This window comes from Urocitellus parryii, chromosome 15 (genome assembly GCF_045843805.1).
Source record: "Urocitellus parryii isolate mUroPar1 chromosome 15, mUroPar1.hap1, whole genome shotgun sequence".
Classification (NCBI taxonomy): domain Eukaryota; kingdom Metazoa; phylum Chordata; class Mammalia; order Rodentia; family Sciuridae; genus Urocitellus; species Urocitellus parryii.
In genome coordinates this window covers 11,932,085-11,957,120 of record NC_135545.1, presented here as the reverse complement: position 1 = coordinate 11,957,120, position 25,036 = coordinate 11,932,085, and the positions used below count along the sequence as shown (strand labels likewise).

Below are 25,036 nucleotides of genomic sequence, written 5' to 3'. Positions count from 1 at the left end.
CTTAGATAGTGTGTGTGTGTGTGTGTGTGTGTGTGTGTGTGTGTGGAAGAAAGAGAGAGAGAGAGAGAGAGAGAGAGAGAGAGAGAGAGAGAGAGAGAGAGAGGAGAGAGTTGAGGGACTAGGGATTGGCCCCAGGGGCACTCTATCACCAATATACATTTCATTTTTTATTTTGAGACAAGGTCTCACTAAGTTGCCTGGGCTGGCCTCAAACTAGCAATCCTCCTATCTCAGCCTGCTGAACAGCTGGGATGAGAGGCTGTGTCATGTGTCTGGCCAGATAATCTTTATAATATTCACACCATGCTCCAATAGGTCCTTTAAGACGAAGATCCAAGGATTTAAAGACAAGAAACAAGCAGCCAACTGCAGACCCAGCTCACAAAGCTAGTGCTTCCACCATAAAGCCTCTAGAGACACTTCCTGAGGTCCTTCCTTTGAACCCTCAGGCACAGATGGCCCCTCCTGAGGCTGCCCATCCCCTGGGTGCACAGTTCTCCTACTCTGGAGCAGGAGACTCCAGGACAGCTCCCGTTCTCTCACTAGACTCACTGGACAGAATCAGGAGACCTGGGGACCCTTAGTAAGCAGGACCCATTCTGCAGCCTGTAAGTCAGGGCCACCTGTGCCCAGGGTGAGGGCCAGCCTTCATCATTTGGACACTGGGCCCCATCCCTGCTACAGATCCAGACACTGGCCACAGTTCCCCTAATGACCACCAGGGGGCGACATGAGATGCACAGTCAACACCTGGCAAATTGATTCTGAGGCTTGGACTAGGCTTTGTCTCAGGAGGTGGAAATGTGGCCTGATTTCCATCCCCAATAGACTGGAGGGTGTCTCCCACCCCCACTCCTTACTGGTTCTGTAAGGATCCTGCACAGCCAGGGTGCTCTGAGCAGGCCCTGCCTCCTGGCATCACCCATGAAAAAAAGTCAGGGTGACCACAGGAGAATCACTAGGTAGAGGACAGAGGCCACCCAAGGAAGGCATGGGCAGGCCTGAGCCACAGCTGCACCAAAAAATGAAGAGTGAGGGTCTCCCTAAAATCTCTCCCTAAGGACCAAGGAGCCCACCCTCACCTACCTCCACTACCACAGTCCTCCCCTCCCAGGACACAAAAGGTCTGAAGTCCTGAGATAGCCACTCAGAGGCCAAGCTGGAGACACCAGGTACAGAGAGCAGGTCCCTTTCTAGATCCCAGAGCTATTTCTGTCCCCTTCCTACTGGAAGGAAAACCACCTTCCTAGAGCTTTTGAGAACATGGGGAATATGTGTGGCTAACATGAGATTCTCTATCATAAAGGAAATATGCCCAGGGGTGAGGGGACCCCAGGGGTTCCCTGTGTGGTGCTGAGAGCCCTGAGGCCAGGACACAGCTGAGGCCAGTGCTGGGTGAGCCACTTCTCTCAGGGGACAGCGTCCGCACCTGCCTTGCTCCTCAGGGTGTGCCATGCAGTACTGAAACCCAACAGGGAAAGCAGAAGGGACAGGAGCAGGACTGAGAGGGAGGGGACAGAGAGGCTTCCTGGACAGAGACCCCGCCCCCAGCCCACGTGACCCAGGAAAGTGCTCCTGCCCTGGGAGGAGGCTGAGCTCAGAGAGGAGCAGGCAGCAGGGCTGACTGGCCTGGACCTCGGCTTCCCAGCAGGTCTCAGTGAAGCTCCTTCCACAGAGGGGACAGAGCAGCAGGGACCATGCAGCCCCCCTCAGCCTGTCCCTGCAGAGGGTGCATCCCCTGGCAGGGGGTCCTGCTGGCAGGTAAGAAGGGACAATTCCTTGAAAGAGGAATGGAGGTGGGGCATTGCTGGTGCCCCCTGGGGAAGACATGACCCTCACAGGGACACAGGTCTTCACTCTGTCCCATTGGGAATCCACTGGGAACAGAACACAGAAACAGAGAGAAGCTCACCAAGAAGAACAGATGAAGGGGGATGGAAAGCTCAGGGGTTCTCTTTTCCAAGTGAATCACCAGGGGTCATTATATTTTGAAAATTGGCGTTAACAGCTCTGTCAGGGCCACTCTCCAAATAGAAAGGCAAATTGAGCAGTAGACACTGTCTGCAGCCACCAGCCTCACACATTGGTACACAGACACCTGGATCCTCAGGGTGGGGACACTGCTTCACTCATCCACAGGAGGCTGAGCCTGGTCCAGGTCCTGGGCCACAACAAGGGTCAGACTAGTCTCTGCCTCCTGGAGCTTCCTCTCTAGAGGGCAGGAGGCCAGGCCAGAGGGAGATCTGCAGGTGAGGCCAGGTGCTGTGTAGATCTAGGAGGGCAGAGAGCAGGGGAATGTCCACAGGGAAGACCTGGGGGCTGTAAGGAGGTGGTCAGGGGAGGCGGGTGCCCAGGTGCCCTGGGTGTGAGCAGGGATCTGAGGGCACTGAGGAGCGAGCCTTGCAGACACCTGGGGAAATTGTTCCCAAGAGAGGATGACAGGTACAGGGGTCCTGAAGTAATGGAGGTCATGCTGCTGGCCTTGACCAGGGACACACGCACACACCACACACCCCAAGGCTGAGGATGAAAACTCCTGCTGAGGACCTGGGCCCCATCTTTCCACTCAGTACGAAGGGCCTAGTATTGACAGATTTTTCTCTCTTCCCTCCTAGTCTCACTGTTAACCTTCTGGAACCCGCACCCCACTGCCCAGCTCACTGTTGAACCAGTGCCTTCCGACGTTGCTGAAGGGAGAGACGTTCTTCTACTTGTCCACAATGTGTCGGGGAACACTGTAGGCTACTCCTGGTACAGAGGACAAGTAACAAACCAAAACCTTCTCATTGTAACCTACTCGAATCTCACACACTCAGCTACCCAAGGCCCTGCATTCAGTGGTCGAGAGACAATATACCCCAATGGGTCCCTGCTGTTCGTGAATGTGACAAAGGGGGACACAGGATTCTACACCCTGCAAACCACAACTCCCAATTTTCAAAGTGAAACAGCAACTGGAGAGTTCCGTGTATATGGTGAGTGATGCCCCAGCCCTCTGGGTGTTGGAGGGGTTAATTCCTCTGCACACACAGGACCCTGAGACCTGGATCTGCCTCCCTCCTCCTGTGTATTATGTCCCCACAGTGGAGTTGGAGCATTTAGTGCAGGACACACGCAGTGCAGACAGACTTCAGAAGATCCGAGTCCTCTGCCTGAATCCACTGGCAGAGAGCAGGGTGGTCTGGTGGGAGACTTGGCCCAGGCAGAGCAGTCTCAGCCCAGCCCCTGTGTCCTTCCCAGGAGCATGGCCCTGAGAAAGACCCTGCAGGACTGAGTCAGGCCTGGCCTGAGGGCCCTGGAGTCCTCACAGAGAAGGTTAGTCCTAGGGTGTACCTGCTCCAGACCTCCTTTTCAGGCTCCTGGCTCCAGGTGACCCTGAGGACATGTGGCCAGGGTTGGAGTTTGGCTTCCTGCTGAGGGCTGCTGGGGAGCAAGGATTTACTGGCCACCTGATCTGGTAGCTCCTAGAAGTGGTCAGCAGCCAGGGCACAGTCCCAGGAGCCACATCTGGGCAAGGGCACCTGGGCATCTCCTTCTCCTGGGACTAGGTGTGGTGAGCACAGAGGGACAGGGGCCTCAGGCCAAGTCAGGTGCCTTGATGGACTTCTATGAGGCTCCACAGGAAGGTCCATGTCCCCAAGGGGAGGAACAGAGGAAAGAGATGCCCCTGGAGCTCCTGGTCCTCCCGGGACCAGCCCAGGGCGCTCTCACTGGGAGGCAGAGCAGAGTAGGGGCTTTTTCTTTGGGGGCAGCTCCTCTACACCAAGGTCAGGTTACTGTGAGGATTTCAAGGTTAACTTAGAGACAACATGGTGAACCAGACACCACTTCCCATGTATCCAATAAAGGGAAACCGAGGCACAGGGAACACAGACAATGCGTGGCAGGTCAGTGTGCATGTCACTGTGTAGCCAGAGCCCCGTGCTCTGCATGTTGAGGGCCTATTAGGCACCTGTGGACCAGAGACCGGCCATTGGCTCAGGGCACTGTCAGCTGGAGGGGACAGTGTGGTCTGGGAGTGAGAGCAAATGGAGGATAATCAATTTTTACCCTGAAACCAAATTACCAGCCTCAACAGAATGTCCAGGCCTCCCCCTCCCACAGCTGCTCCACACTCTCCCTCACCGAACTTGAAGTCTCCTGTTTCCTCGTGTGTTGGGTGTCACTCCCTCTGTGGCATAAGGTGTTTCTTTCTTTCTGTTCTGGGGAGAGTGGGGGAATGGGGGTACCAGGGATTGAACTCAGGGGCACTCGACCACTGAGCCACATCCCAGTCCTGTTTTGTATTTTATTTAGAGACAGGGTCTCACTGAGTTGCTTTAGCCTGACCATTAGTGAGGCTGGCTTTGAACTCACGATCCTTCTGTCTCAGCCTCCTGAGCCACTGGGGTTACAGGTGTGCGCCACCAGCCCAGCCCTCTGGAGCATAAGGAACAGGACTTTCCTTTCTCTCTCCCCACTGGACCCTGCAGCCAGGACAGGGCCCAGTGTGTGGCAAACTCTCAATGGTTTTGGGATAAGGGGGGAGGATCATGAATGAATGACCCTGAACCCCTTCAGAGCCTGGAACCTGCATGTGCAATCCCAGGGGGTTCTGCCACCTGCTCCCTGTCCCTCCTGGAGGCTGAGGCTCTTGCTCCATCCTACCAACCACCTCTCCTGAGGCCACCCAGGAGCCACATCACAGGATGCCCTTGGGATGGCCAGGCTTTGGAGCGTCTTTGGGGAGGCCCTGGGTCAGTTCTGAGGCAGCCATGAGGCTCTTGGACCTGGGGCTTTAAGTCCCTGTACCCCCACTGCTCCCTGCCATGGCGATTCTGGCTGTCTTGCTCCTGCCTGTCCGTCCTCTCCCTCCTTCTCATTCAGGCAGGACTGGCCCTGCCCTGCACAATGAGCCATGCCCTTCCCTCCTGCACTAATGGCCATCTGTCCTGTCCACTTCCTGCTAACACCTGGGGCCAGGCCCCTCCTGGCCATAGTAAAGGGCACAGAAACAGTTGAGGCAGGTGCCCCTGTCAGGCTGCATCAGGGACAATGTCACCCACTGTGAAGGAGGCCCCACTGTGTCCCTTCCAGAGCTCTTTCCTTCCATGACAATGACATGTGAAATAGGCCAGGACACAGGCCTGAGCATCTCCCCCATCTACTCTCTGCACTGACTCAGCGAGGGGGGCAGAGGCAGGACAGGGCGGCAAGCCCCTAGGTCCCAGGCTCCTTACACCCAGATGACTGGTGGCTCCATCCTGGTCCCTAAGTGGGGCTCAGGCTCCTCCAGTGACGCCCAGGACCTTCCCCAAGGGGGAGCTGGACTGAACGGTGCTGTCTCAGGGGCTGTCTATTCCATATGTGCCTGTGTCCCCATGAGGACACCATCACCACAAGGGAGGTCTGTCCCCACATGGTGTGATGCTCCAGCCACGGTCACTTACATTAGGCTCTAGGCTCCGATATGGATCAATTTGATGGTCTCACTGCACTTCCTGGGTGAAAAGAACAGGAAGAAGGCATTCCACAGGCCTGTGTCAGGTGCTTCCCCACTTTGCTGAGTCTCCATAGCAATTGGGAACATAGACTTCTAGATTGATTAACATGATCAATAATACTTCTCTGAGTTTGGTGTTGTGCCCCATTTTACATAACAGAGACCCTCAGATGTCCCCTCTGACCACTCAGTCCTCCACCAGGACCCACAGGTCTCTCCTTACTCAGGAGGCTGCTGGTTTCAAACTGACCTTAGCATGTGCCTTGGGTCATAATGTGACCCCTCAGGACTTCAGAGCTCAGTCTAAGACACTGTGCTCCTTAGAGAAATATTTCTTTCATAAAGGAGTCTTAGATCCTGGGTATTAAAACTATTTTTCCACATGGAAAACTTTACCATCCCCCATTTCTACCCCAGGTCTGCCACACACAAGCCCATGAGGGCCGTATTTTCAGCAAGGTCCTGGTCCCCTCTTCCACCTCTTAGTGCTGATGTGTTTGGAACCATCCACTGGTCTCTCAGGACCATTCCACATGCCTCACCTGCTCTCTGCAGGGGGAGAGGGATGTAAAGACCAAGGACAGGAACATGATTCTGCTCTAAACCTTGTCTGTCCCCCTCACCCTAGAGCATTCTTTGGACTCATGCTTTGCCTTTCAGGTGTCACTGGCTCCTGTCAGTCACCAGGAAACACCTGAGCAGGACTGTCCCCCTTGTGGCCCCAGCCTGACCACCAAACTGAATACCCCCTGGTCTCCTGTGTGGGATTTCTGTTCACACACCCCATTCTCACATCAGGCTGTGGGGTCTTCTTGGGGTTTAAGCACAATGGGGTGTCCCATCATGACCCACCTCTAGGATGGCCTTGAGAACCAAAGGCTCAGAGGACACACACGTGGGCCGAGTCCTGGAGTCCATGCAGCTGGAGGGACTCTGGGTCTCAAGGCCAGTCAGGGCCAGCGAGGACCAGGAGAGACACGGGGTTGCTAACTCCCAGTCCTGGGTCTGTCCAGGACCAAACTCTGCAATTAAGTGCACCTGTGAGAAACTCTGTGCTTCTCCCACACACAGCCCAGGGGGCCCCACCTCCTCTGATCCCTCAGATCCTCCTGCATCTGCCCAGGATACCCACTCTGCCTGGTTCTTCAGGACTCAGGTTGGTGGGAGGTGAGAGGCCAGCTCAGGTGGAAAGATGCTTTTACAGGGATCACAGGTACCACAGGGCAATCCTCTCTTTGTTGTCTGCACAGAGAAATTACCCAAACCCAACATCACAATCAACAACTCCCAACCCATGGAGGGTGAGGACTCTCTAGCATTAATGTGTGAACCTGAGGTTAATTATGCGACCTACCTGTGGAAGATAAACAATCAGATGATCCCAGATGGTGACAGGCTGAAGCTGTCCAACAACAACAGGACTCTCACTTTATTCAATGTCACAAGGGATGACACAGGACCCTATGAGTGTGAAACCCAGAACCCAGTGAGTGCCAACCGCAGTGACCCACTCACCCTGAATATTTCCTGTGAGTAACTTCTATTCCTCCATTACCCTGGCTGTGAACTCAAACACACAGGGCCAGAGGCTGGGCCACTTAGTCCCTCTCGGGTCCAAGTTCACAGACCCTCTCTCCTGGGCACCTGGACTGGCTGTGACATTTGCCTCAGGTACACCCAGGCAGGCCCAGCCTTGGGCCATGAATAGGAGGGGAGGGGTTGTGGTTCCCTGGGGAGGCCTGGGGTCAGCCACCTGGGACAGAGAAGCAGGGGAATGTCACAGACTAATTTCAGTGAACAAAGGGGGTTTGGTTGAGACTTTCTGTGAGTGTGTATGTTGCTGGGATTTGAACCCAGGGCCTCATGCATGCTGGGCAGGTGCTGTACCACTGTACTCCCCAGCCTAGTTGCAACTTTCAAAATAAACAAGGTTGTGACATGGATCAGTAGTTATATTGTGGTCTTCTACAGTCTAGGAACTTCCCTTTCCCGGTGGCTTTATTCTGTTTGTCCAGATGGCCCGGATGCCCCCATCATAAACCCCCAGACTCACATTTCCATTCCGGGACAAATCTCAACCTCTCCTGCCACGCAGACTCTAACCCGGCTGCTCAGTTCTCTTGGTCTTTCAATGGGAGGCCCCCGGAATCCACCCAAGAGCTCTCAGTCCCCAACCTCTCTACAAATAATAGTGGATCCTATGTGTGTGTCGCCCATAACTCTGTCACTAACCTCAATAGGACCACAACCAAGAACATTACCGTCTCTGGTAAGTGGACCTTGGAGCACAGTATCAAGTGCTGGGTGGAGTCTTGATTTTTCTGGAAACAGCTTGGAAGAAGTTCCTTCCTAGCCTGGCACAAGCAAATCTTGTCCTTGCCTGAGCCTCCAGCTCCATCCCAGAGACTCTCCTCTTGCTTCTGACTTCTCATGACCAATCTAGGGTCCAGCCTGAAATGTGGGGAGGGGCTTCTCCCAGACCCAGGAAGTCCTAGGTAGTGGAAGGAGCTTCCCAGAGAAGGGGAGTGTCCTTGAAGTCAAGTCACTTCTTTCCATCACTAACTTGTCCCTTTCTGTCACCTCTCTGCTTTCTTTTACCTCCTCCGTGAGCATCAAGGAACCTGCATGGCTTTGCAATACGTTCATCCTCTTTTTCCCCAAATGACAGGAGCAAAGCCCCCTCAGATGGGGGAGGAGCAGCTCTGCTCCTGTCCTGCTCTGACTCCATCTGGGGTGGGAGGGGTGGGTGGGAAAGAGGCCTGGGAGGCCCATCTGGAATCTGGATCAATCCTGTGGTCAGTTGGTGCCTCCCAAGTCAGGAGCAGGGGAGGGAAAGAGTCAGCCTGGGCGCAGATGCTTCTGAGTTGTGTCCTGGCTCTGAAGTCCCAGGTGTATAGGGTTGGGAACACAAGCCCATGTCATGCACCACAGAGAATAGCAGAGACGCACACCTGGAGGGTCAGGAGCCTCATCTGCAGAGTCCCTTCGAGACCGGGCAGGGCGGTGCCAAGAGCATGTGTTTGCACAGAGGACAAGGTGCCGGGGTTGGTCAACACTGTGACCTTCATCCCCACAGGTTCCTTTCACTGGGATATTTAATCCACAGGCCAGGAAATAAAGTCCTCTTCAAACTGACAAATCCTACAGATTGGAATTTCTCCAGACACTAAGGTCAAGAAGACGGGCTGGACCATCTTAATTCCCTTACAGATTATTTAATGAAAACTATACACTTTGCCTCTGAATGTAAAGCTACTTCCTCCTGAGAGCCCTACCTTCTAGAGGCACAGAAAGTACTAGAAAGAGGTTTGTTCCACCTGAGGATGAGCTTGCTGGACAGATCCTATAGAGATGTCCAGGGACCCTCAGGGTGATCTGAGGTCGTCGAAGGAGGGGCAGCACTTTCCTTACATTGTCACCTGAGCGATGACACCCAAACTCTGCAGAGGGTCAGGGCTACCTTCTGGGCCACCTTACACAACTCACTGTGGGCCCTGAGTACTGACTAAAGTCTCTGAGGAAGGACCACCTCAGTTGTCCCCTCCTTTTTGTCCACAGAACCAGTGACACCGCCCCACCTCACAGCCAGCAACACCACGGTGGCAGAAGGGGACTCTGTGCAGCTGACCTGCGTCCCAAATGACACTGAAATCTCCATCCAGTGGCTCTTCAATAACAAGATTCTGCAACTCACAGACAGGATGCAGCTGTCCCTAAACAACAGCATCCTGACCATAAACCCAGTCCAGAAGACGGATGAGGGAGAGTATCAGTGTCAAGTCTCCAACCCAATCTTTTCCCTAAAGAGCAACCCCATCACGCTGACTGTGATAGGTGAGTGACCCTCTGCCCCCCACATCTTACTGGGGGGATTTCTTTATCAGTGGTGTACAAAATGGAGAAAAGTCACAGGGGAAAGAATATTATTTAATGAAAACTATACACTTTGCCCCTGAATGTAAAGCTACTTCCTGCCTGAGAGCCTGACCTTCTAGAGGCACAGAAAGTACTAGAATGAGGTTGCTCGAGAGTGGATGGAAAAATTGTTCCACCTGAGGATGAGCTTGCTGGACAGGTCCTATAGAGATGTCCAGGGACCCTCAGGGGTCACTCTGGGTGATCTGAGGTCAGAAGGAGGGGCTGCACTTTCTTTACATTGTCATCTGAATGGTGACACCCAAACTCTGCAGAGGGTCAGGGCCACCTTGTGGGCCACCTTACACAACTCACTGGGGCCCTGAGCACTGGCTAAGGTCTCTGAGGAAGGACCACCTCAGGTCTGCAGCTGAAGCTCCTTCCACAGAGGAGGACAGGGCAGCAGCAGGGACCCCCTCAGCCTGTCCCTGCAGAGGGGCATCTCCTGGAAGGGGATCCTGCTGGCAGGTAAGAGGGGACAATTCCCTGAAAGAGGGTGGGAGGTAAGAGGTGGAGCAGAGTCTTGCTGGTGCCCCCTGGGGAGGACACAACCCTCACAGGGGACACAGGCTTCAATGGAACCTGATGGGAACAGAACCCAGAAGAGAAGCTCACCAACAGGAAACTCTCAGTGACCTGGAGCTGATGAAGGGGGACAGAAAGCTCAGGGGTATCTTTCCAGGTCATCATCTTCCCCAGGACTAGGTGTGGTGAGCAGAGGGACAGGAGCCTCAGGCAAATCAGGTGCCCTGATGGACTTCTATGAGGCTCCACAGGAAGGTCCATGTCCCCAAGGGGAGGAACAGAGGAAAGAGATGCCCCTGGAGCTCCTGGTCCTCCCGGGACCAGCCCAGGGCCTCTCACTGGGAGGCAGATCAGAGAAGGGGCTTTTTCTTTGGGGGCAGCTCCTCTAAACCAAGGTCAGGTTACTGTGAGTATTTCAAGGTTAACTTAGAGACAACATGGTGAACCAGTCACCACTTCCCATGTATCCAATAAAGGGAAACTGAGGCACAGGGAACACTGTTGCTGAATCAGGTCACACAGACCATGGGTGGGAGGTCAGTGGTGCATGTCACTCTGTAGCCAGAGCCCTGTGCTCTGCATGCTGAGGGCCTATTAGGCATCTGTGCACCAGAGACCAGTCATTGGCTCAGGGCACTGGCAGCCTGGAGGGGACAGTGTGGTATGGGAGTGAGAACAAATGGAGGATAATCAACTTTTACTTTACAACCAAATACCCTCCCTCAACAGAGTGCCCAGGCCTCCCCCTCACACAGCCGCCCAGGACCAGAGTATCAACCCTGGGTTAACTGAGAAATCCTTTACATGTGAATCCAGCCATCTAAGCCATCAGGACTGGGCTGGGCGTCCTCACTCCCTAGTGATCCCTGAACTGCTCTACTCCATGCAAGTCCTGCCTGGGTCCAAGGTGGACAGGCTGATAATCCCTCCTTCCCCAACATGAACGGCAGAGGTTCCAGAAATCACCAACCAAACTTTTATAGAGTCACTGCTGTGGTGTGAATGTGACCCCAAAAGCATGTAGTGGGAACTGAACTCCCAGGGATCTGAGGTGTGGCCCCAGGGAAGGACGTAGGTCCCTGTGAAAGGAACAAGGCTGCTGTCACAGAAGGGACCAGGTCCTGCAGAAGTGGCTTTCTGATAAGGGGCATGTGTGGCCCCTTCCCCTTCTTCTCTCCCACATGCTCTCTCACCATGGGGAGCCCCCTGCTGTTAAGATGCAGCAAGCAGCCCTCTTCACATGGGGCCCCTAGATCTTGAACTTCCCGGGCTCCAGAACAGTGAGCAGGAGATCTCTCTTCTTTACACACCACCCAGTCTCAGGTGCTCTGTTAGAGAAGCACAAGATGCACCAAGACCAGCACAGAAGTTCTGGAAGATAAGACACAAGAGTCCACGGGAAAACCCACTTGATAATGAGGTGGCTGGACCTGGGGCCTGAGAGGAGGTTTCCTATCTGGATCCCAGAGAGATATCAAGGGGAGCAATCTGGGGTCTCCCTGAGGTCATCTAGGGTCAGAGGGAGGTTCAGCAAGTTCCTATTTTAACATGAGGAACCTGAGGAGGTTGCTGGGTCGTCCAAGGTCAACGTATTGCAGTATATTTTGTAGTTTCCCAGAACAGACTTGAACCCTTTCAGGACCAAGATCATAACAAGGGCATCTTATTTTGGGTCCTCAACCACTGTCCATGGCCTCAACCATCCAGCTCATCCTCTGGACCCCTCACCCACATCATGTGGCCCTGAGAACAGACAGACGTCTCTCAGGACAGACAGGGCCCCAGGCCTCAGGCCCACTGTCGGTCAGCCCCCTGCTGCTTTTCCACAGGGCTTGTGGCCCAGCCCTCCCTCAGAGCCACCAACACAGAACCACACTCTGTGGCCCTGACCTGCCTCTCAGGTGGCCCTGGACTCTCCATCACGTGGATCCTCAACAGCCAGACTCTGCAGCTCACAGACAGGATGCAGCTGTCCCCGGACCACAGGACCCTCCGCATAGACCCCGTCAGACAGGAGGATGCCGGGGAGTATCAGTGTGAGGCCTCCAACCCCGCCAGTTCCACCAAGAGTGACCGCTACAGACTGGCTGTGATCTGTGAGTGGCCCCGTCCAACCCAGAGCTTCCCTCACATATTTCACTGTCAAGGGCCATCATACGGCACCAGCCATGAGCATGGGGTAGATGCCAGAGCCTGGAGAGAATGTGGTTGACTACCCAGAAATTAGGTGCCTTGATGTCACCTTGGTTCTGATCTGACCCGAGGCTAGGCCTGGGCTAGACAGTCTGTGAGGGCTGCCCGCTGACACTGTCCTGAGATGGAAGGAAGAAAAGAGGAAGAGGGGGTGGGGTGGGGCTCAGTGGTAGAGCACTTGCCCGGCCTGTGTGAGAACCTGGGTTCAATTCTCAGCATCAAACAAACAAATGAATAAAATCAAGGTCCTTCAACATCTAAAAAATATATTAACATAAAAGAGAAGAGGAAGAGACCTTTACAGGAGCAGGAGCAGGATGTGGCCCAGCTGCATGTGGAGAGGGTCAGGCTAGAGCACATGCAGGTTTCACAACCAAACGTGAAGAAATCGCCAGAAGCAGAGAGTCCGGAGGACATGGTGACGACATGACAAACTGCACTGGGACCTTGGTGCCATTTCCTTCCACCCTCTGTGGCCCCCTGCAGGGCCCAGCTGGTTCCCCTGAAGACCTGACCTTCAGCCCTTTCTCTTCTCTTTCAGCAGCAGAGAGGACCCCAGGCCTCCCTGTGGGGGCCGTGGCTGGCATCGTGACTGGGGTCCTGGTCGGGGTGGCTCTGGTGGCTGCTCTGGGGTGTCTCCTGCTCCACACAAGAACTGGAAGGTACCCAGGCTTCCCCCCCTGATCCCACCCAGGTGACCCCAGGCCTGAGGGAAGGAGGCCCGTCCTCAGACTCTGGCCTGACCCCCACCTCCCCACTTCCCGAGGACACCATCCTCTCATGAGCCCCCAGATCCTCTCTCACCCTCTGCTGGCCCTGGGCTGCTGCCTCAACAGCTCCCTCCTCTGTGTGCTGGTCACTAGGGACCTTCCCCACAGCACTGTCCTCCTTCCCTCACACAGCAAACCTGGGACACTTCCTGTGACAGAGTTAGTGTCAAACCCAGCACCTCCTACAGTCTATCTCCACCACCCGAAATGAGGGTGAGGCTGTGTATCTCAGGGGTGTCCTGTCCCAGGTCACTCAGTCACTTGGAGGGGCCTTGAGAGGCTGGAGGGGTCAGCTCCCATAGCTTTATGGTCACCCACACCCCTGATATGTGAGGTGGGAGTCCTGGGGCCCAGCCAGGATAGTGTGTCTTGGGATGTCCTTTGCCTCCTGGCCACGTGGGTGGAGACAGGACAAGGCCACTGTCATGTTTCATCAACTCCTGGCCCCAGCAGGGTCACTGAGGTCAGGGATTGTCAAGATGCAAGAGGCTGCTGCAGTGCCCTGCCCACATGGTGACCCTGCTTCCCCCTCTCCACACGGCTTGGACCCTTCCACTCAGTCAAACCCTCCTGCTTTAATTCATCCTAATTCCGCAGTCCCTTTCTGGGGTCAGTCAGCCAAATCCTCTTGAGTCTGCATCTGGAAGGGACACTCACCTCTGTCCCTGGGCAGAAGGGGCCACGTAAGGCCTTTCCTCAGCTCCCTTCTCGGCCCCCTTGTACCCGGACCTGATGGAGAAGGAAAGGTTTCACACCCTCCTTGGAAATGGGGTGTCCTCCTCATCCCCTATCTGACCCCGTCCTTGACCTCTCTCTGCACCCTCATGAGTAAGCCTGACCTTCCCTAGGGCTGGTGTCCAGCAAGGCCTCAGAGAGCACCGCACCCCAGCATCAACAGCCAGTGAGTGCCCCTTCAGCCTGTGGGTGGCTGGGAGCCCTAGGCCTGCCCCACAGTGTCACTCTTGCAGTCAACCACTCCTTAGGTCAAGTCCTTCCCCTGGGCCTCAGGAGCCCTGTCATCAAACACTCAGGACAGGGGACCCACCTGGCCACACTTTTGGCATCTAGTCACCTCCTTAGGCTCCCTGGCTCCCTGGACCCCTAACAGGGACACAGGGTCTCTCCCAGGACATGCTGTCTCCTCTGACCCTCTGAAAGCGGAGGACCCCATCTCCTCCTGCTGCAGGGGCCCAGGCCTCACCACCCCCTCCTTTAACTCTGTCTCTGTCCCCAGGCCAAGGTCCCTCTGACAGCTCCACCTCCCTGGTAAGTCCCCCCAGCTATCTCTACACAGGGGACTAGATCTGCAGCCTAGGGGCACTGTCAACCCCCACACAGCACAGACACCCCCACTCATGTTGGACCAGGACAAGGTTAGCCTGGCCCTGGCCAGAGACTTGGCCACTCTTAGGGACAGGACCACCATCACTCTGTCCTCAGTCCACCCTACTTCCTGCCATCTCAGGGGAGTCCTGGTGCAGAGTGGGTGCTGGGAGCTTCTATCAGTGGCCCTGGGTTAATGATGGGGACCACAGTCTGGACAGAAACTGGGGTGACTGTGCAGAAGTGGAGGCTGGTGCTCAGGACCCAGAGCTGGTAACTCCTGGGAAGAAAGGGCTAAAGCAGACACAGGGAGTAAGCTCTGGCCTGTCAGAGACCAGAACCTTCCAGGCACCACCCAGAACCTGCTCACGGGAGTCTCAGCCTTGATGAGCCTCCCTCACTGACCCTGATGTCCACTCTTTCTCCCCTGCCCAGGCTCCTGTTACTGGCCACAAAACTGCCGTTCCCATCTACCAGGTGAGTGTGGGAGATGAATATTCTGGTCCACTGTCCACAGACCAGACTATGTAGCTGACACTAGCTGAACCTTCTTGAGTTTTCAGGAAAGAGTAGTCAAAACAGGATCAGGGGGTGGTGAGCACAGGAGGAAGGGACCTGGAAACAGGAACAACTGAGCCCAGCCGGGCACAGGCACAGAGCAGTCCCAGGTGGACCAGGGCCTAGGAGTCCCTGAATCCAGTTCTCAGAAGGACACAGGGTCAGAGCCTCTTTGTTCTTTTTCAGGAATTACTAAACCCTGACGTGGACATCTACTGCCGGGTCGACCACACAGCCATTGGGGGTTCCTAGTTCCCACCAGACAAGGCTCCATATTGATGGAGGGAGGGTCCCCCAGGACCCCACACCATGGGCAATGGAGAAAAGAGCCCTGGGAGACTCTGGTACCTGGAGGGGAGGGGTCCCATGGGCTTTGGAGACCCAGAAAGGCTGCCCTGGGCTCTGAATGGCAAGAACCAGGCTGCCTGTGCCCAGGACAGGGGCTCCAGGGAGAGGGAAGGGCCCCTATAGGTCACCTGGAAAGGCGCTGAATAAAGACCCCCTTCCCTCCTTCGCTCTTGGTTCCTGTGGGAACGTCTCCTGGCAGACACTCCCCTCAGGTTCCAGGTCAGCTCTCTCCTGTGTCACTCAGGGGAATCGTGGTCTCCAAGTTGTTCCCACAGGGTTTCTCTTCCTGGGAGACAGGAGCTGGGAGGTGGGACCAGGGCAAAGGTCGGGTCTGTCCACAGGGAAGGGTGAGGGTCCCAAGGCCCTGCAGCCAGCAGAGCACTCAGTGGCCCTCACGCTCCAGGGACCCATGGTGGCTGGCTGTGGCCATTGATTGTTCTCTGCCCAAAGCCCAGTACTCAGGACATCTTCACCTCTCCTGGGACATGGACAGTGACTGTCAGAGTAATGAGAGGACAGGGCTAGACCCAGACTCAGGCCCTGAACAAGGGCCTCAGGCCCTGCCGGAGGTTGCAGCCCTGCCCTCCCATCACCTTCCACTCTGCCCTGCCTGGTCTCTCTGGGACCAGCCTCCTCTCCACACTCCAGCACCCAGGGCAGAGGCTCAGGGCTCCCCACATGGGGCTCCATGGTGATGGGGCAGAGGATCTCCTCCCTGACCTGGGGCCCAGGATGTCCACTGCAGCCTCCTCCACACAACTGGGCTACTGCTCTGACTCCAGTGAGGGCCGGGAAGGGTGACCTTCTCAGGTAGGTCACGTGGATCAGGCCACTACATTCCTGGAAATCAGAGGTCCATGTACTAAAGCTCAGGGACGCTCTGCTGATGCCTGAGAGTTTTCTGTCCTGAGATGAGAAGTCGGAAGAGACCCTCGGAGATTCCCCCCTGTCTCAGCTCTAGTGAGGCTCGTCCTGTGTGAACATAGCATCAGGTCTCACACGGTGACTTGCCTTGGTTTCCTTGGGCAGCTGCCAGAGCCTGTCTCCAACACAGTGGCTCCAACAGCGATCTCAGGTGTCCTTGCAGCTGCATTCTTTATGGAGGCTCCAGAGGCTGTGCCCACAGTCAAAGGAACCTTAAGACTCAGGTTGCTGTTGCATCTTCAAACCTGGTGGGAACTTTCACTAACTCTTTCCCTAGGTCCTGTCCTGGGAACCGCACCAGCTGAAGCACCTTCGCGCACAGCATCCTGCTCCCTGAGCCACACATGAGCCCCTGGGAACCTGGGTCAAGCTGAGCCCCTCCAAGCCAAGCATGGCACCCGTCTTCCTCCTTCCCATCTCATCCCATCCAAGGAGGTACCCTGCTCCTGTAGAGCCACCCTGGCCCTCCAGGGACTCAGGTCCAGTCCCTGCAGTGTCACACTCACACCACCCAGGCTGCCCAGGGGAAGGGTCACCTGTGAGCTCAGGGGAGCCTCCCTGACTAGGATGGAGTGGAGTCCTCCTCACCTTCTGCATCTGAGCAGTCCCCAGGGTCCTCTGTACCCTGTCCCTGCAGCCACTGTTTCTCCCTAGACCCAGCCTAAGGTCACAACAGGCAGAGCTGAGGTGCTGGCTCTCCAGCAGTCCTTCCCATTCCTACCACATGAACCTGCTCAGCCCCCGAGACCCTCCCTCAACAGGTGACTGTGCTCTGGGCTCCTGAACACCTGCTCCCACACATGCCAGCTTCAGATCAGTGACAATCACTCAGCTCTGACATCCTCACCCACAGCAGGTGTCTGAGCAGACTCACCAGGTGGGACAGATGAGGCTTCAGCATGCAGCAGCACCCTAGTCCCTCTCCTCCCTCCCTGAGGGCAGCGGGCCCCACAGGCTGCCTCTAACCACCAGCCTTTTTCCAGACCACAGCTTCAGGTCCCTATTGCTCCTCCCCAGGGAGATGTACTGTGGCTGCAGCAGCCACTAGGAAATCCCACTGTCAAGGAAACACTGGGCCCCATCCCTCCTCAAACTCTGAAAGGGACAGACACATGCAACACACCTGGCCTCACCATCGGTCCAAAGGCCACTCCCAGGCTACTTACCACCCCAGGCCAGCTGCAGCCTGAATAGCGACCTCCTTTCTGCTCTCTCCCTGTGACAGCAGGTGCTGCTTTTGCATTGTGGCCTGGGGTCCCCTCCACCCCTGCCCAGGGAACCCAAACCTGCCTGTGCCCCGCCTCAGCCACACTCCTCAGCCTCCTGCTCCCCTCCACCTCCCTGACCTGCACAGAGAGGGGACAGCCCTCCTAGCCCCTCCCTGCTCACTGCCAGCCTTGGGTGCTCATCACGTCGTCTGCAGGGGTCACCTGTGCTCAGGTTGGTCATTTGTGGGACTAGGCACACAGGAGAAGCCTCCCACCTGCCTTCGACTCTCAGAAGGGAAATAAACAGAGAACAACTCCAACCAAAAGTCAGAAGGCAAGGGCGTCCCACGGATTCCTAACAGTGCACCATCTTGCTCATGATCTTCTTCAAGAGATACTGTCAGATCAGACAAGGCAGGCAGCGGCCAAAGGAGGCAGATTTAAAAGGGCCGCTGAACAGGCTTTATTGAGATATCACTTCCGGGCAGAAATCGATCAGACCCACAGAGGGGACTGGGGAAGGGCCTGAGGAGAAACTGCGTGGAAGCTCGACCGGACTGGACTTTTATGGGGCTTACAGCAGGAACTGAAGGGCTTGGGACTGGAAAAGGTGTCTCTAGGGTCCCTTGCCCCCTTGGAGTTGGTCAGGGGAGTTGGCTGAACTCCAGGATTGGCCAGGGGGTCCTGCTGATTGACAGGCGTTAGTCAGGAGATCTGGCTGATTGACAGGCGTTTCTGCCAGCATCTGATAGATGTTCTTTTCAGGCGCGGGCTGCTTTGTTCTAAGTTGCCACTAAGTCGCCACCAAGTCGCTGCCACCAACCTAACAGATACCTCCCATGTCCTTCCTTTGAGACCCTGGGACAGATGGCCTCTTCTAAGGCTGACCATCCCTGGGTGCAAAAATCTCCCCACTCTGAGCAGCAGTCCTCAGGTGAACTCCTGTCCTCTCCCTAGACTCACCCAGGCAGCCTGGGACCTGCATTGAACAGGACCCACCCTACAGGCTGAGGTCAGGGCCAACTGGGCCCAGGTTTCAGGGCCAGCTCTCACCATTTGGACCCTGGTCAGCTTCCCTACTACAGTCCTGACACTGGCCACGGGTCTTCTCATGACTTCCTGAAGTGACACTGGGACTCACAGCCACCACTCAACGTAGTGTGATTCTGTGTGACAGGAGCATGGCTTTGGCTGGAGATGGAGGTGGAGATGTCGCCTGTGTTCCACCTCAGCCCCTGGGCTCCCTCCCACATGCCCGCTGTCCCCACACTCCTTTCTGGTCCTGGAGAACCCTGCTTGGCCATGGGTCCCTGTGTAGTCCCCTCCTTCCTGGCATCACCCATGGGAAAAGGCAGGGTGACCACAAGAGAACCATCCAGGCAGAGGACAGAGGCCACCAACAGAGGACATGGGCAGGCCTGAGCCACAGCTGCACCAACAAATGGAGAGAAAAGCTCTCCCTGAAATCTCTCCCCAAGGGCAGCAGAGCCCAGGGTCACTGCCTCCCACTGCCACAACCTCCCTTCCCAGCACACGTCACCTGCCCCTGCACACCCAGACCCTGAAGCTTCCTCTGAGACACTAGAGTCTGGGTCTCTGAGGCTGGGCTGGTGACACCAGAGATGGAGGGAGGTCCCTGGACCTGTCATACGTCAGTGGGGCCCATTCTAGCTCCAGAGCCAAGCTGTCCTCCTGGGAGGAAATCCACCCTCCCAAGCTTTGGAGAACATGGGGAAGACTGGCCAAATGGGATTCTCTATCATAAAGGAAATATGCCCAGGGGTTTGGGGACCCCAGGGGCTCCCTGTGAGGTGCTGAGAGCCCTGAGGCCAGGACACAGCTGAGGCCAGTGCTGGGTGAGCCACTTCTCTCAGGGGACAGCGTCCCCACCTGCCTTGCTCCTCAGGGTGTGGCATGCAGTAGTGAAACCCAACAGGGAAAGCAGAAGGGACAGGAGGCAGGACTGAGAGGGAGGGGACAGAGAGGTTCCTCCACAGAGACCACGCCCCCAGCCCTGTGCCCCAGGAAAGTGCTCCTGCCCTGGGAGGAGGCTGAGCTCAGAGAGGAGCAGGGCAGCAGGGCTGACTGGCCTGGACCTCGGCTTCCCAGCGGGTCTGCAGTGAGCTCCTTCCACAGAGGGGACAGAGCAGCAGTGGGGGCCAGGGAACCCTCCACTCATGCCACCAACACAAAACTGCAGTCTGGTCGGGGCCTGCCTCTCAGATGACACTGGGATCTTCACCGGGTGGATCTTCGTAGCCAGAGTCTGCAGGTCACAGAGGGCAGGCAGCTGCGGGACCACAGCACCCTCAGCATTGATGCCGTCAGACAGGAGGGTGCCGGGGTGAATCACTCTAAACCCTTTTATTTCTACCAAGAGTGACACCCTCAGCTGACAATGAATTATGACCCTCCTTTGGCCCCTCCTATCAGTTACTCAACTCTGTTGAACATTTTTTGCTGTAAAGTGGTGGTCATCAGGCATTTAGGTTTATACAGCTCTTGAGAATCATTAATCATTAATCAAGTGAAGGTGGACAGTCCTCAGGACTGGAACTGAGTCAGTAAATGCTCTGTGAACTGACAGGCCCATTATTCTTGGCCTAAGGTCCTATGAGACACCAGGTCCCACCCTTTGCAGGTCTCACAGGCGTCCTCTCCACTGTGGAGCGAGATGGTGTTCTGCAGGGACAGGGGCACCTGGGCTGAGACCCTGGGCTGAGAGGACAAGGCTCCTCCCCGCCTGTGGCTTCACCATCCCAGTGGAAGATGCTCCCAGGCACACCTGCCCCAGGGGACCCAAGCCCAGGCTGAGTCCTGCTAAGGAATAACCCCAAAGCCCCCAGCACCCACTACCAGGCCTGCACCAGCTCCTGCAGGCCTCACCCTCCTGCACCAGCAAACACCAGCCCCTACCCAGGGAGTGGCCTTCATCCACCACGACACAGAGGATTTCTGGACACATGTCATTGGAGTAGGGACCACAGCTTCTCCATAACAGGCCTCCTCTGTCCTCCCCAAGGTATAGGGCTCTCTTCCTGAACTTAAAGGTTCTGGGAACTGTGTGCCTCTGAGCCCCAGTTTGAAAAATGATGCCCCAGTGCACCCCTGACTCTGTGAGGGACAGCTGAGCACCATCATAGACAAGTGCAGAGGTGCCCCATGCCCTGGAGCTATAGAGGGTCCCTGGTGGAGCAGCTGGTGGGTGACCCTCTCCACACTGTAGGCGTCAGATCATCATTCACAAAGCTGATGTGGTGACCTTCTTCCACGCCTATCCCCAGGGAGCATATGGCCCCTCAGGTCCCTGCCCTGAGCACAGTGGTGGGTCCTGTCCCATAGAGCCTGCTAGGGGAGTTTTTCTGGAGAGGTTGCAGGACAGGGGTTGGGGATTTGGCTCATTGGCAGAGCTGTTACCTAGCATGTGCAGTGCCCTGAGTTCAGCCCTTGGCCCTGGGGGTTGGGGGGTGAAACAGGACAAGGGACTCTCCAGACAGAGGCATCTCCTCTTCCCCACCCAGGTGGATGACTGGTGAATGAGCAGGCAGCTTTTCTCTCACTGTGTCCTTCAGACTCCTCAGCACAGGGGGTGCTGACTGACCACATCACCAGAGAAGGCCCTGAGACAGGGAGCTCAGAGAGAGCTCTTTGCCTTCCAAAGAACATGCCCTTAGGTCATTGTCCAAGAGGGGTGCCTCTGCCCAGCCTGGCTCTGTGGCCAGTGCCTGTGCCCTCCTGCCCTGCCCAGCCCACTCCCTGGGTCCTTCTCCAGGTGCCTCTAGGCAAACCTGGTGTGGCTGTGCCCCTGTGAGGTGTGTGGAGAGGCTGAGTCTCTGGGGCATGTGTCTCAGAGCCACGTCACAAACATCTCTGGTGTCCAGAACTGAAGAGGAAGGACGGGGCTCCAGCTCCTCCAGGTGAGACAGGAAGTGCCAATCCTGGGTTTCTATAAGTGCTACATGGGTCCTTCTGGAGGGAGTCAGGCCTGGTCACCCTGCAGCAAGACCTGGGCCAGGCCCTCCTGTGTCAGCGCATCCTGGAGTCTGTGTCTGGGGAGGCCGATGCTCTGTTCCTGGGACACCAGGCCCTGATGGGACACTTCCTGCCTGACCTTCAGGAGGCAGGCCCCTCAGGCCTCAGTTCTGCATGCACAGAAGGATCTTTCTGCCCAGAAATAAAGTGTGTCTTTGCCCTGCTCTGACCCCTCCTCCTCCTAGTCTCAATCACTGGATGGATGTCACAAACCAGTCATCTCAGAAGTAAGGAGGCCCCATCTCCCCCTCCTCCTGTCTCACAGGCCTTCCAGATCCTTCTCTGACAGACTCACAGGGCCCTTGGGGGAGATCTGGGCCTGGCCACAGGCAGGCCATCGAGGAGTAGCCACTGTCAGGATATAGAGAACTGGGGGTGCTGAGGGGAACCACCTGTGGCCAGGCATCGAGCTTCCTGCCTGGAAGACGGCAGAGCTCCAGACACTGGGGTGACTTGGGGGGATGGGCAGATTCCACTCAGCAACACCCCTCAACACAGGACCCCTCCCAGCTGACAGTGGGGTCTTCTCCACCCTGCTCTAGAACCTGCCCTAAAGGGAATTTGGCACTAACAGGTGGAGTCACACTGAGGCCACATGCAGACCAAGGTTCTTACCTTGCCAGCCACCAGGACAGATTCCTCAGACTGTCCTGAGTGAAAATCACAAGGCCATTTTCCAAAAATCCAGCACATTTGGCCTCCTTGGGGCCTGTACAATCTCCAGAGGATGCCAGGGCACTGGGATGCCACATGTTCCTCACAGATCCATCCTTTCCCCCCCCGACCCACGTCAGGAGCCATAAACACAGGAATGACTGAGGAGAGCAAACCCTCAGCACCTGCTGCTCTGGCTCTGGAACTTTCCAAGGCTGAGCGCCCACACCTCCTCCTGAACACCTCACTCTCCTCCCCTCGAAGGCACCCTCCCCTTGTATTGAGGGAGACCCTAAGTGCACTCTCCAGCTTCACTTCCTTTTAGTTGACTTTAAACAGCACTAATTTTAGAGGTCACACCCTGGAGCAAGACACTATTAGCTTTCCAGTAGCTCTGCTGTAGAGGACAACGATGACCAATGCGCCCTGGCATTGAAACTGTTCTCCAGCAAAAGTTGAGGTTCTTTTAAAAATTGTTTTTGGCTTTTGTTCTTCTCTCTTGTTCTGCTTTTTTTTTTTTTTTTTTAGGGAACATTCAGGGTCCAACCCAGGGGTGCAAAACCACTGAACCACATCCTCAGCTCTTTTTACTTTGAGACAGAATCTCACTATGTTTTGGGGAGCTTGCTAAGTTGCTCAGGCTGGCCTCAAACCTAGGCTCCTCCTGCCTCAATCTCCAGAGCTGCCGGGATTACAGGAGTGCACCACTGTGCCCAGGTCTTCCTCTGTTACCTTAAACAATGAGGTCAGCTATCCCTGAAAAAAAAAAAGTGTCTGATCAGTAACTTTTCTCTAGAGTTACAGACCCCAGAACATTTGGTGACTTTCAGATAACAGTAGCACATGCATCAGAGAAGCAGAATTCTGCTCCTCCCAGTGGATGCTCCTGGAATCCCAATGACTCTGAGGCTGAGGCAGGAGGTCACAAGTTCCAGGCCAGCCTCAGCAACTTATGAAGACTCCATTTAAAAAGAAAAAGGGCTGGGGATATAGTTCAGTGGTAAGCACCCAGGGCTTCAATCCTCAGTGTGTGTGTGTGTGTGTGTGTGTGTGTGTGTGTGTGCTGAAATTGAAGAGACATTTCACTAAAGTCCCCACGGAGGCCCCGTGCCTGTGACCCCCTCACAAGGTGACTTTCTCAGGATGGAAATCCTCATCTCCTTACCTTCCAGGTCATTGTCAAAAATGCTTTTCCCCCATCACTCCTGTGAGCATGGGTGTGTCATCTACATGAACAATGTTCTGAACAGGAAATGAACTGTGAAGCAGAGAGGACAATGCTCAACAGGAAACACCATTTATTATCTATCAGACAGGTCCTACTCCCTGGATTCTTGCATTTAAATAAATATTTGTTATATGACTCTCAAAATCCCCGAGCCTCAGGTTGTGCATGTTCGCAAGTGTGCTCTCTCTCTCTCTCTCTCTCTCTCTCTCTCTCTCTCTTTCTCTCTCTCTCTCCCCTCAGGATACCTGCAGGATCTTGGAGAGCACCAGGAGACATCAGGAGCACGCACAGCCAATGACAGGCACGACGCCCCTGGGCAGTCAGCTCACAGACTTCTGTGAGGACTGAGATGGGGGGTGAGTGATTGGTCTGCTGGGAGGCTGGGGCATCAGGGAGCTGGGATCAGGAGGCCCAGGGAGGAAAGAGCACTACTCCCAACAGAGAACACATCTGTCTGCAGCAACTCCACATGCAGAGGTCCCCTGGGCCAGGCTGATGGTGCTCCCAGTACCAACCTGCATCAGAGTGTGGAACCTGAAGTCTGTGCCATACATTCATAGTGCTGAGGTTGACAGGGACATTTAGGGGAACCTGCAGCTCCAAACCCAAAAAGGCTCTAAAATGAGAAAACACCTCTCATTCCCCATTAAATTCCCTGTTCCCACAGCACAAGCCACCTGCCATCTGCACTAGCAAGATCAGTCATTCCTGGGTCCCACCCACTCCCATCCCTGGCTCCCCAGCTCTGCTCAGCTGCTGCCACCTCCTGGGGACCCTGATAATCAGGACTCAGGGGCCACAGTGCTGATCCCTCAGCCCACCAAGAAGGAAAACTGTGCCTTCAGCTGGCCTTTTACCCTGGTGTGGACAGGGGTGTTGGGACAGCCACTCAGAAGACCTGGGGGGTAGGAGAGAGGTGGGCAGCCACACAGAGCTGCACAGTGAGATGGGGACAAAGTGCTGGTGTAGGACCCAGGGCCTCAGCTGTGAGGGTGGCTGTGGCTAGGAGCTCAGGAAGGGAACTGAGGAGCTCAGAGGTGGGAAGTTCATGAACATTTGCAGGGACAAGGCTGGATTCCCAGAGGACCACTCTGACCACTGTCAGCTGCAGCACTCAGAGCCTGGGCGCCTCCTGGCTGCCCATCAACCAAGAGCTCCCACCTCCATCTCCTAACTCACCTGCTTCCTCCACTGTCTGACTCTAGGGGAAGGTTCCAGATCCTCCTCTGCCCTGCAAGGGGGTGGTGGGAAGCCCAGTCCCCTACAGACAACCAGCAATGGCCCCTGCTGAGGTGAGTGGGCAGGATGACACACCCCGATCCCCACTCAGGGGTGACAGTGAAGCCCAGAGACCCCCTGCTCCCTAGGACCCTGATGGACATCTGTGCCTGGTGACTGTCACATCCCTCCTGATTCTTCCAAGTGAGCATACCCTAGAAGGTCCACTCTGGAATGTTCCACAGCAGCCCTGCTGACACCTATTTACACATATCCCAGGTGACACAGCCTTTAGGGATATAGCCATTTCCCCGGTGGCCACATAGGCAAGGACATCAGGACCCTGAGTGTCCAGCCACTGAGTCTGGGACCTTCCTCCTCCCCACTGACCAGGGCCCTGGAGTTGGTTATATGTGCCCCCGCCTCCTGCGGGAGGTTCTTCCCTGGGGTCCCTGGTGCCTTCCCAGGGGCTTCCTCCTGGGAAAGTCTGCAGCTCCACCAAGGACTTGGGGCTGGGTAGGAAAAGCAGCTGCACTGGTCTCAGAGGACAGCAAGGCTCCCCTGAACTTAGGGAAGAGGCTGCTTGCCCTCTGGTGGACATGCCAAGAGCAGTGAGGGCTGACGTTGGGCAAAAGGCACCTTTGGAGGATGAACCTGA

At 55.8% G+C, this 25,036-nt stretch overlaps 1 protein-coding gene across 1 annotated transcript in view; it reads left to right on the top strand.

The window, feature by feature from the left end:
- The window catches only part of LOC144250288 (cell adhesion molecule CEACAM5-like), a 35,040-nt gene extending 20,022 nt beyond the window's left edge, over positions 1-15,018 (top strand). Inside the window, 11 exon segments of the mRNA XM_077792801.1 lie at positions 1,676-1,761; positions 2,616-2,975; positions 6,733-7,011; positions 7,498-7,524; positions 7,527-7,751; positions 9,041-9,316; positions 11,752-12,018; positions 12,657-12,777; positions 14,180-14,258; positions 14,644-14,685; positions 14,953-15,018. Of these exon segments, the coding sequence (XP_077648927.1) occupies positions 1,676-1,761; positions 2,616-2,975; positions 6,733-7,011; positions 7,498-7,524; positions 7,527-7,751; positions 9,041-9,316; positions 11,752-12,018; positions 12,657-12,777; positions 14,180-14,258; positions 14,644-14,685; positions 14,953-15,018 (1,828 nt within the window).
- Positions 15,019-25,036: the final 10,018 nt, after the last annotated feature.